The sequence below is a fragment of the Scyliorhinus canicula genome, chromosome 1 (assembly GCF_902713615.1).
Source record: "Scyliorhinus canicula chromosome 1, sScyCan1.1, whole genome shotgun sequence".
Taxonomy (NCBI): domain Eukaryota; kingdom Metazoa; phylum Chordata; class Chondrichthyes; order Carcharhiniformes; family Scyliorhinidae; genus Scyliorhinus; species Scyliorhinus canicula.
Window position 1 is genome coordinate 157,786,810 of NC_052146.1, and position 12,718 is coordinate 157,799,527.

The following is a 12,718-nucleotide window of genomic DNA, read 5'->3' on the forward strand; positions in this document are numbered from 1 at the left end:
CGCAAGCTCACCCCACCGGTTCCACGCGCCAGCGCAGCCCGCCCCCAGCCTCCGGTCGAGCCAGAGGTGTATGAAGTTTGGACGAGACCTGCCCCGGATTCTGCCAATGTACCCCAGCTCTCAACACCCACACAGCCACCGCAAGAGGCTGCAACCCCGGTGCTCCGCAGATCGAAACGAACAATTCGTCCATTGGACAGACTAACTCTGTGAGCCACCACCCCAGCCGGACTCGATTTTTTTCACAGGGGGTGAATGTGGTGAATGAGAATTCACATGGTATTATCTGTATATATGCATCAATATTGTAAGTGCAGTTGGGGAGTAGCTCTGGGAGTACTCGAGAGTTTGTACTGGGCTCCTCCCTTTGCTCCACCCAGGTCTCCTCCCCCTGGAGCTGCTGTATAAGATCCGTGCCACAGGGTCAGCCAGCCAGTTCACCGAAATTTCAACGGCTAATAGGCTGGCTCTGTTGTAAGTATATTAAAACCGCTATTCTAATCCTACAAGCACGTGTCCGTAGAATTGTTGGTTCCAACAATCTGGAAGGGGTGTTTGGGGCACCAAATGATGAGATGGGAAGAGGTGAAATACTTGAAGCCCGGAAGAATCTGGCTTCAAACTATGCCGCCATATTTAAATGATGTTTTTAAGTATGCTAATCTGCTTCATGCCCAATGAAGCTCTAGCGGGTCGGGAGCATCACGCATGGTTCAGCGTTCAGCACAAATCCCATTTAGGGGCACTCCTGCTATTCTGCCGAGGCTGGAGAATCAACCCTACAGTTTCTAAATTTGCGGATGACATTAAATAGGGGTGGAGGAGTTTGCTGCATAGAAATACGCAGGTGGCATAGTGGTATTGTCACTGGATTAGTAAACCAGAGACCCAGAGTACTGTTCTGGGGATCCAGGTTCAAATCCCGCCACCACAGATAGTGGAATTTGAATTCAATAAAAATCTGGAATTAAATGTCTAATGATGACCATGAAACCATTGTCGTTTAAAGCCCATCTGGTTCACTACTGCCCTTTTAGGGAAGGAAATCTGTCATCCTTACCTGGTCTAGCCTACATGTGACTCCAGACCCACAGCAATGCGATTGACTCTTAACTTCCCCTCAAGGGCAATTAGGGATGGGCACTAAATGCTGGCACAGCCAGTGACGCCCACGTCCCATGAAAGACTTAAAAAAAAGGCTGGGTCTCTTTCCTCTTGGAAAAACGTGCTGAGGGGCGACTTAATAGAAGTTTTAAAATTTATGCAAGGTTTTGGTAGAGAGGGTGCAAAGAACATGGTCGGGATTCTCCCCTACCCGGCGGGGCGGGGGGTCCCGGCGCTGAGGAGTGATGTGAACCACTCCGGCGTCGGGCCACCCCAAAGGTGTAGAATCCTCCGCACCTTCAGGGGCTAGGCCCGCCCCGGAGTGGTTTGCGGCCCGCTGGCCGGCGGGAAAGGGGCTTGGCGCCCCACCAACCGGTGCCGAAGGGCCTCCGCGAGTTGGCACATGCGCGGGAGCGCCAGCGTGTGCTGGTGTCATCCCAGCGCATGCGCAGACGGCTTCATTTCCGCACCGGCAATGGCGGACTGCTACAGCCGCCGGTGCGGAAGAATAGAGTGCCCCCACAGCACAGGCCCTCCCGCGGATCGGTGGGCCCTGATCGTGGGCCAGGCCACCGTGGGGGAACCTCCCGCGGCCAGATCCCCCCGCGCCCCCCCAAGAACCCCGGAGGCCACCCGCGCCGCCAGGTTCCGCCGGTAAGGACCTAGTCCAATTTACACCGGTGAGACTGGCCGAAAATGGGTGGGACTTCGGTCCATCGCGGGCCGGAGAATTCGGGCGGCCCTGGGGCCCATTGAGTCTCACAGGTCCCCGCCATTCTCCGAGGCTGGCGGCGTGATTCATGTGGGGGCGATGTCGGGGAGAATTCGGAGAACGACGGGGGCGGGATTCACGCTGACCCCCGCCGATTCTCCGACCTGCCTGGGGGTCAGAGAATCCTGCCCCATGTTTCTTCATGTAGGGAAGAGCATACCGAGAGACTATCAATATAAGACAGTCACTAAGAAATCCAATAGAGAATCCAGAAGAAACATCTTTAGCCAAAGAGTGGTGAGAATGTGGAACTCACTACCACAGGGAGTGGTTGAAGTAAATAGTATGAATGCAGTAATGGTGAAACTAGATAAGGATTATGCAGGAGAAGGGAATAGAGGTTACATTAATTGATTTAGATGAGAAAAGTAGGAGGAGGCTTATTTCGAACACAAACACTCTCATGGACTGGATCAGTCAATGGGCTGTTCCTGCTTCACATGCTCTCTGTAACCCTATGTACTTGCAAGGTTTTGTTCTCTTAAACAGGTCTTTATAGTGATACTCTCTCCCTCTATTGGTGGTCCTGGTGGTGAAGTTTGTTCTAAAAGGCACTGGTGATCATTTTGCTCAGTTTGACCTCTTTGTTTCAGGCAAATAAATCTTCAGTGATTCAGCTGCTGGGAGCCTGTGACCGAGATGTCCAGCCTGGACTGTTTCTATGTCTGGAAGATACAACTGAGACAGTGATTTGCAACAACAGTTTGTGCGTTGGCAGCATCTCCACACTGACAGATAAAGGGGTTTGTACAAAAAATAGCTGTGCTGGTTCTCCTGAGAGAACTTAACGTTAAGGAGAGATTCCATACTGGACTTTATGAAGCTTCTTGATAGAGTAAATAAGGAGAAATTGTTTCCATATCACCGGGGCAGGACTCTAACTAGAGGTCAAATATTTAAGATAATTAGCAAAAGAGAAGAGAATTCTGGAATGCTTGAAAAGACGATACAAGTAGGTTCGGTAGTAACTATCAAAGGGGAATTGGTGAGGGAGACACATTGATAGGTTAAGTGAATGGGCAAAGATTTCAGAGATACGAGGATAAGTTGGGAAAATGTGGGTTTGTCACTTTGGCAGGAAAAATAGAAAAGCAGAATGTGGCTTAAATGGAGAGCAACTGCAGAATGCTGCAATACTGAGGGATCGATGGGCCGAATGACCTAATGGTTGAATGGCCTAATTCTGCTCCTATGTCTTATGGTGCTACCTGGATATATCCTTGTACATGAATCACAAAAAAATAGCATATAGATGCAGGAAGTGATTCTAAAGGCAAGTTGAATGTTGACCTTGATTGCAAGTATAAAAGTAGGGAAACTTTGCTGCAATTGCACCCCAGTCCAACGCCGGCATCGCCACATCATGGCAATTATACTGGGCATTGGTGATAGCACGCCTGCAGTATCAGTACAGTTTTGGTTTCCTTACTTCAGGAGCGATATACTTGCATTGGAAGCAGTTCATAGAAGGTTCACTAGGCTAATTCCTCGGGTGTCTTTATGAGGAGAGGTTGATGAGGTTGGGTCGTTGCTTATTGAGGTTTAGAAGCATAAAAGGTGATCTTATTGAAACAAATGGGGCGCAATTCTCCCATCGGGAGACTAAGTGCCGACGCCGGAGTGACAAACCGGAGTGTTTCACTGCGGCGTCGGAGCCCGCTCCCAGCCCCCTATTCTCCCGCCCCCGGGGGGCTAGGAGCAGCGTCGCGTCATTTACGGTTGCCGTCCTCCCCGAGGCGGCCCCGCAAGAAGATGTCGGATGGATCTAGCGGGGGGGGCGGAGGAAAGGAGGTCCTCCTTCAGAGAGGCTGGCCCGCTGATCGGTGGACACCGATCGCAGGCCAGACCCCTTTTGAGGCCCCCCCGGTGCAGGAACTCCCCCCCCCCCCCCCCCCCACCCCACAGGCCGCCCCCCCCAGCATTCCCGCGCTGTTCCCGCGCTGTTCCCGCCGGCAGCGACCAGGTGTGGACCCGTCGTATTGGGCAGGCCGCTCGGCCCATCCGGGCCGGAGAATCGCCGCTCGCCTTTAGCAAACGGCAAGCGGTGATTCTCCCAGCGGCCAGCTGTGATTCTCGCCACGCTGGTTTTGGGAGGGGGGGGGGGGGGGAGAATCGTGTGCGGGCGTCGGGGCGGCGTGGCGGGACACGTGCGGCGCCCCGGTGATTCTCCCACTCGGTGTGGGGGTGGAGAATCCCGCCCCTGATTCTGAGTGGGCCTGACAGGGTAGTTACTGGGTGGATTCTCCCTCTGATGGGGAATATAGAGCTAGGTGTCACAGATTTGAGGTGTCTCCTATTTAAGACTTAGTTGAGGTGGAATTTCTTCTCTGAGTGTGGGTGGGTTTGGGCACGGGTTGGCAAGCAGGGCATTTGGCGTTACCGTTCAAAGGTTTCCCGAATCCAGACTATGGTTCACGATTTCTCTGGAGGGCTGTGAACTACGAGTCATGGAGAAACTCTCTTGTGTCTGTGAAAATTGAAAGGGGTTAGGAGATGCCTATCACCCCATTACAGCTAGCCAGATTGGGAGTGCAGGGTGCAGATTCACTACCCACATCATGTACCAAAAATCTGGGGGCGCTGGGAATGGGGGTGAGAAGTCCGAAACCGGGCGCCAGCCAGATTGAAACCATGCACTTCTACTCCAAAATAGTCGACGGCATGAAAATCCAAGCCATAGTCTCTAAAGTTTCTGGAAGGTGTTGTGAATGTTGGGCTATAAAAGGTGGTGCTGTAAACTCTCCATTTATTTCAAAGGTGAAAGAGAGTTGGGGTCTCGGGGCCAACTAATCAGCATTTCTACCCAGAGTTAAAAGTTGGAAAAGGAAAGGAACAGAACTCCTTCCAATGCAAGGAAGAATCACTTCGGACTGGGCCCAGGCAATCAAATGACTTTTTAGGGGACAGTGGAAAGTGTACTCGTGAAGTGCATTTCTTAAATGTGTTGAAAGCGGAGCGCTGTTCTGTAATTTGAAATGTAAGGGGGTAGGCAGCAAGAGGAAGAGGGAGAGGTGTAGGGAGGCGGGGGGAAGAGGGAATGGGGAGATTGAGAGGGTGAAAAGGGGAGAGAGAGGGGAATGTGGAGAGAGAAGGGAAAGAAAGGGGGAAGGGGAGAGAACGAGGGGGTGAGAGAGGGGAACATGGTGAGGGAGGAAGAGAGGGGATGGGGAGAGAGGGGGAATGGGGGAGAGAGCGAGAAGGGGAGAAAGGGGGACTTGGAGAGGGAGGAAGAGAGAGAGGGGATAGGAGAGAGGGGGGGGGGATGGGGAGAGAGCGAGAAGAGGACATAGAGAGGGAGGAAGAGAGAGGAGATAGGGGAGAGATGGGGGTTGGGGAGAGAGCGCGAGAGGGGGAGAAAGGGGGACTTGGAGAGGGAGGAAGAGAGAGGGATGGGGAGAGAGAGAGAGGGGAGAAGTGCTGCAATCTGGAGGGGTTGGGGCGGTTTTGGGAATGGAAGAAAATTACTTGGTGGGGATATTGATGGGGGAGAAAATTGCTCCGGGGTTGATGGGGTGGGAGGGGGAGGGTTAGTGTGGCAAGTGGGTTTGGGGGAGAAAATTGCTGCAGCACTGGTGGGGTTGGGGGGCCTGCAGTGTGGGGGCAAGGTTGCTCAACACGAGTTATAGATTGTGAAGAAAAACATAAAACTAGCTCATTAAAATTTATGTTAAAACACAGTCTCCTTTTCTGCAAGTTAGCCCAGATTTAGGTTATTTGAAGCTATGGAAATTTAGAAATATGGAAAATAAACTCTACAATCATTTTTTGGTGTCCATCTGTTTAAGTGATGTTAATTGCAAATGTTTGATGCTGTGGCTTGGGGCAATGGTGTCAGCTACTTGCAATGTTAAATGATAGCTTAATGATTATTTTTGAGCACAAGTGATGTCAAATGACAGCTAAATTATTAATTTTGAGTGCAATTGATGTCAAACGAGTGCAAATGAATGCTGTTGATTGCAAATTATGTCATAATTTGCGGGTAGGTCTAGCAGAAACATTGGTTTCAGTACTCATGTTTTCATTTTGCTGTCATTTCCTTTCCCTTTGTCTTTCCTTTTTTTCCCCAAATCTTCCTTTCTGCAGCAATTCAATGCAACATTCAATTGTTCCAACGAATTTGATCAATTGCAAGTTGATCAAGAACTTGAAGAGATTCCAAGAGAGCTCTCGGACTTCTGCTCAGATCAAAGTAGAGGTAACATGCCATTGACCACTAAATATGGAAATGACACTTCACTTACAGTGATTTGTTCTCCAATGTTTAAGTCAGAATTGAGTTTTAATTGTTTAATAGATCACACTGATTGAAAATGAAAATCGCTTATTGTCACAAGTAGGCTTCAAATGAAGTTACTGTGAAAAGCCCCTAGTCGCCACATTCCGGCGCCTGTTCGGGGAGGCTGGTACAATTGATTAATAGACTGCACACATATATAAAAGGGATACGGGTGACACTGTGGTGTTGGATGAAATGTCATTGTGGAACACAATAAAATTGGAATTTCAGAAGTCAAGACTTGCTTACCAGTTTTTATTACTAAGATACCATGGAAGTAAACAATGGTAACAGAGGTTTTTTCTGCGAGTCAGTAAAAAAGAGATAGTAAACTAAGATTTCTTCGGACGCAAGACTGTATTCTGAATTCCAACTTTGAAGAGGGATTGGTATTAACCTGGAAAATAAATGACTGAATCCAAGAGGAGAGTGATAGGACTTCCCACCAATATTTTCTGAGCGTCAACCCTATGACCAACGGAAGAATGAAGTTATCATGTGGACATGGGTTACGTCCTTGCCCAAGGAATGGACTTTGCTCTTCTACTTCTGTATAGAATTTACAGTGCAGATGGGGGCCATTTGGCCCATGGAGTCCGCACCGGCTCTTCGAAAGAGCACCCTACCCAAGGTCCACATCTCCACCCTATCCCCATAACCCAGTAACCCCACCCAACACTAAGGATAATTTTGGACACGAAGGGCAATTTAGCATGACCAATCCACCTAACCTGCACATCTTTGGATTGTGGGAGGAAACCGGAGCACCCGGAGGAAACCCACGCGCACACACGGGGAGGATGTGAAGACTCCGCACAGACAGTGACCCAAGCTGGGAATCGAACCTGGGACCCTGGAGCTGTGAAGCAATTGTGCTATCCACAATGCTACCGTGCTACCCTTAAGAACAAATTAATCTACACTCCATTATTCTACCGTAATCCATGTACCTATCCAATAGCCGCTTGAAGGTCCCTAATGTTTCCGACTGAACTACTTCCACAGGCAGTGCATTCCATGCCCCCACTACTCTCTGGGTAAAGAACCTACCTCTGACATCCCCCCCCGGATATCTTCCACCAGTCACCTTAAATTCATGTCCCCTTGTAATGGTTTGTTCCACACGGGGAAAAAGTCTCTGACTGTCTACTCTATCTATTCCCCTGATCATCTTATAAACCTCTATCAAGTCGCTCCTCATCCTTCTCTGCTCTAATGAGAAAAGGCCTAGTACTCTCAACCTTTCCTCGTAATACCTACTCTCCATTGCAGGCAACATCCTGGTAAATTTCCTTTGCACTTTTTCCAAAGCTTCCACATCTTTCCGAAAATGAGGTGACCAGAACTGCACACGGTACTCCAAATGTGGCCTTACCAAGGTTTTGTCAGCTGCATCATCACCTCACGGCTCTTAAATTCAATCCCTCTGCGAATGAATGCTAGCACACCATAGGCCTTCTTCACAGCTCTATCCACTTGAGTGACAACTTTCAAAGATCTATGAACATAGACCCCAAGATCTCTCTGCTCCTCTACATTGCCAAGAACCCTACCGTTAACCCTGTATTCCGCATTCATATTTGGCCTTCCAAAATGGACAACCTCACACTTGTCAGGGTTAAACTCCATCTGCCACTTCTCAGCCTAGCTCTGCATCCTATCTATGTCTCTTTGCAGCCGACAACAGCCCTCCTCACTATCCACAATTCCACCAATCTTCGTATCGTCTGCAAATTTACTGATCCACCCTTCAACTCCCTCATCCAAGTCATTAATGAAAATCACAAACAGCAGAGGACCCAGAACTGATCACTGCGGTACGCCACTGGTAACTGGGCTCCAGGCTGAATATTTGCCATCCACCACCACTCTCTGACTTCTATTGGTTAGCCAGTTCGTTATCCAACTGGCCAAATTTCCCACTATCCCATGCCAACTTACTTTCTGCATAAGCCTACCATGGGGAACCTTATCAAATGCCTTACTAAAATCCATGTACACTATATCCATTGCTTTACCTTCATCCACATGCTTGGTCACCTCCTCAAAGAATTTAATAAGACTTGTAAGGCAAGACCTACCCCTCACAAATCCGTGTTGACTATCCCTAATCAAGCAGTGTCTTTCCATATGCTCAGAAATCCTATCCCTCAGTACCCTTTCCATTACTTTGCCTACCACCGAAGTAAGACTAACTGGCTTGTAGTTCCCAGGGTTATCCCTATTCCCTTTTTTGAACAGGGGCACGACATTCGCCACTCTCCAATCCCCTGGTACCACCCCTATTGACAGTGAGGACGAAAAGATCATTGCCAACGGCTCTGCAATTTCATCTCTTGCTTCTCATAGAATCCTTGGATATATTCCGTCAGGTCCGGGGGACTTGTCTATCCTCAAGTTTTTCAAAATGCCCAACACATCTTCCTTCCTAACAAGTATCTCCTCGAGCGCACCAGTCTGTTTCACACTGTCCTCTCCAACAATATGGCCCCTCTCGTTTGTAAATACTGAAGAAAAGTACTCGTTCAAGACCTCTCCTATCTCTTCTGACTCAATACACAATCTCCCGTTCCAGTCCTAGATCGGACCTACCCTCGCTCTAGTCATTCTCATATTTCTCACATATGTGTAAAAGGCCTTGGGGTTTTCCTTGATCCTACCCGCCAAAGATTTTTCATGCCCTCTCTTAGCTCTCCTAATCCCTTTCTTCAGTTCCCTCCTGGCTATCTTGTATCACTCCAGCACCCTGTCTGAACCTTGTTTCCTCAGCCTTACATAAGTCTCCTTCTTCTTCTTAACAAGACATTCAATCTCTCTTGTCAACCATGGTTTCCTCACTCGACCATCTCTTTCCTGCCTGACAGGAACATACATATCAAAGTCACGTAGTACCTGTTCCTTGAACAAGTTCCACAAGATACAAGTTCACTTGTATCCTTCCCTGACATCCTATATTCCCAACTTATGCACTTCAATTCTTGTCTGACAGCATCGTATTTACCCTTCCCCCAATTGTAAACTTTGCCCTGTTGTACGCATCTATCCTTCTCCATTACTAAAGTGAAAGTCACAGAATTGAGGTTACTATCTCCAAAATGCTCCCCTACTAACAAATCTATCACTTGCCCTGGTTCATTACCAAGTACCAAATCCAATATGACCTCCCTTCTGGTCGGACAATCTACATACTGTGTTAGAAAAGTTTCCTGGACACACTGCACAAACATCCAAACTATTTGATCTAAAGAGTTTCCACTCAATGTTTGGGAAGTTGAAGTCACCCATGACTATGGACCTGTTTTCTAGGTCTTCCAATTTTTTTCGCAGATCCTTGTTCACCTCCATCGCCTTCCGCATCTCCTTCCCCATTGAGGTAAGTTGATCACCGTGCTGCGCCACCGTCTCCTGCACTACCTCCAGCGCCTCCTCCATGATGGCCACCACATCGTAGTCCCAAGTACCGATCCATGTCTTAAGTTCACCCACATTATTCCTGAATTGTGCACTCTCAGTCCATGGTTTTCAGTCTGTACTTTTAGCAGGTGCAAAATAACAACAAAGATGCATAATTTCCTGATATTCTCTCACGTACATGGGTTGGGAGTGAAGAAGTGGAAGATAAAGTGCGTGGCACAGTGGTTAGCACTGTTGGCTCACAGCACCAGGGTCCCAGGCTCAATTCCGGCCTCGGGTGACTGTAGATTTTGCACGTTATCCCTTTGCCTGCTTGAGTTTCCTCTGGGTGCTCTGGTTTCCTCCCACAGTCCAAAGATGTGCAGGTTAGGTGGATTGGCCCTGCTAAATTGGCTCATTGTGTCCAATGGTTAGCTGGGGTTACGGGGATAGGCCAGGGGAGTGCGGCCTGGGTGGGGTGCTCTTTGAGAGGGCTGGTGCAGACTCGATGGGCCAAATGACCTCCTTCTACACTGTGGGGATTCTTTTTTAAAATAAATTTAGAGTACCCAAATATTTTTTTTTCCAATTAAGGGGCAAATTAGCGTGGCCAATTCACCTACCTGCACATCTTTGGGTTGTGGGGGTGAAACCCATGCAGACATGGGGAGAATGTGCAAACTCCACACGGACACTGTCAGGGGGCGAGATTCTCCCCTACCCGGCGGGACGGAGTGGCGCCAACCACTCCGGCGTTGGGCCTCCCCAAAGGTGCGGAATTCTCCGCACCTTTAGGGGCCAAGCCCTCACATTGAGGGGCTAGGCCCGTGCCGGAGCGGTTGGCACCACACTGACTGGCGCCCAAACCGGCTCCAGCGGCCTTTGAAACCCGCTGCCGGGGCTGGCCGAAAGGCCTTCGCTGGTTCGCGCATGCGCCGGTGCGTCAGCTGCCGCTGTTGTCACCACCGGCGCATGTGCGCTGGGGGATTCTCTTCCGCCTCCGCCATGGTGGAGGCCGTGGAGGCGGCGGAAGAAAAAGAGTGCCCCACAGCACTGGCCTGCCCGTCGATCGGTGAGCCCCGATCGCGGGCATGGCCACCGTGGGGGCACCCCCTGGTGTTCGATTGCCCCGCGCCCCCCCTGGACCCCGGGGGCCCGCTCGCGCCGCCAATCCCGCCGCCACCAGAGGTGGTTCAAACTACAACGGCCGGAGAGGCCTCCCAGCGGCGGGACTTCGGCCCATCACAGGCTGGAGAATCGCCGCAGAGGGCTCGCCGATCGGTGGGTGGTGTTTCCTGCCCCCGCCAATTCCCGGGTGGCGAAGAATTTCTACCACGGCGGGGGCGGGATTTTAGGCGGCCCCGGGCGATTCTCCGACCCTGCGGGGGTCGGAGAATTTCGCTCAGGATTCTTAAAAAATATATCCCACACGTACACTGCCTGCTCATTGCAGAAATAACAAACATAAGCTGTAATAAATTATTAGAACAATGGTCATTATTTTTATTTTCACTTTTTGAAGACATATTGTGCTCATCCAGAAGTGGGCTATCCCTAAAGAGAAGCTGAATACTTAAGTATTTCATGCATTCAGCACTGAGTGCTCCCAGGTCAGGCACAACAATTCTACCTTCAGAAGAATATTCCCCCCTCTCTGTCCCCAGTTAAACCAATCTTTCATGTCAAACTGCCAAAATTCCCCATCTGCAGGCATGCAACATAGGCGGCATGGTAGCACAGTGGTTAGCACTGTTGCTTCACAGTGTTAGGGACCGGGCTCGATTCCCTGCTTGGGTCACTGTCTGTGTGGAATCTGTACTCTTTCCCTGTTTCTGCGTGGGTTTCCTCCGGGTGCTTCGGTTTCCTCCCACAATTCCCGACATGCTTGTTTGGTGAATTGGACATTCTGAATTCTCCCTCAGTGTACCCGAACAGACTCTGGAATGTGGCGACTCGGGGATTTTCACAGTGACTTCATTGCAGTGTTAATGTAAGCCTACTTGTGACACTAATAAAGATTATCATTATTATTTCCGTTATTCACACTGGTGAATCCATGGACTCTGAAAGCACCACCTCAGCCCAAAATGGGTTCATTCTCACTAGACAAGAGAGAGGAATCTTTAATTCTATTGGTTTGTTTGGGTCTGAAACCAGGATGCAGAGGTGAAAAAATCATTTTGTATGTGTACTCTTAACCTGCTGTTTCCCAGTCATGCTCCACATTGAGTTTTTTCCGAAAGCTTTTTCTGAAGCTTCGTGTTCCCTTTCTGCTCAGTTCCGATACTGCATGTTGAAAGGCGACGGAGAAAGAATCGGCGGAGAAGCACTGTTCCCAATGTTCGCATTGTTATACCTCGGCTATCCGGTGAAGAAATCAGAATTACTGTGTACAGGTCATTTCAAGAGCTCCTGATGCTCAGGTACTCTTGACTTCAGCTAGAATGTAGTGAAGTGCATGTATTGTCTTTAATATTGTCTATTGTCACGCACAATTTTGTTTCCGTTCCCTGCCTGAAACAGGTTTGTAATTCCTTCCCTGGGATTAGTTAGATGTTAACCGCTGTGCCTACCTGCCCATTCCTAAAGACACTCAAGAATACAAGGGATGGTCACAAAGATTTGCAAAAGGGTTTGGATTTGGCTACCCTTTTTGATGCACTTTTTTTTTTGTCCTCATTTGGTAATATTACCCTCCTCCTCTCCTAGAGCATCTCAGGCGGTTCATTCCCTATTAAAAGGGCAGGCAAAAGGCTGGAATTGTCTTGTCCGTGGGGTTTTTGTCCATTCTTCTGAGAAAACACCTTCTCAGCAGGTCATGCTGACATTAGGAGGTGACTGTGATGACCTGGTATAGTAGCCCAACACATTGCCCAGATACATCAGTATCTGTTGGCTTCTTCATATTTTCTGTCCGTTTCCATACATGATCAGGCCGTTTTTTTTGATGTATTACCCCATCAATATTCGTGTTCTTGGGTGTACGATAGATAGTGCTTGCAATTGAGCCACAAGGTTCTGGGTTCAAACCCCACTCCAATGAACTAAGTACATAACCCTGGCCAACAGTGCAGAGCAATACTCTCAAAGGTGCCATCTTTCGGGTGAGACATTAAAACCAAGGTGCCATTGCCCACTCAGGTGGGCATAAAGGATCCTATTTTTAAAAA

At 49.1% G+C, this 12,718-nt stretch overlaps 1 protein-coding gene across 1 annotated transcript in view; it reads left to right on the forward strand.

Moving 5' to 3' along the window:
* LOC119968867 (PHD finger protein 3-like) overlaps positions 1 to 12,718 on the forward strand; it is a 119,111-nt gene that overhangs the window by 15,705 nt on the left and 90,688 nt on the right. Inside the window, exons 4-6 of the mRNA XM_038801777.1 lie at positions 2,470 to 2,619; positions 5,963 to 6,074; positions 11,827 to 11,971. Of these exons, the coding sequence (XP_038657705.1) occupies positions 2,470 to 2,619; positions 5,963 to 6,074; positions 11,827 to 11,971 (407 nt within the window). The remainder of the gene's footprint in view (positions 1 to 2,469; positions 2,620 to 5,962; positions 6,075 to 11,826; positions 11,972 to 12,718) is intronic.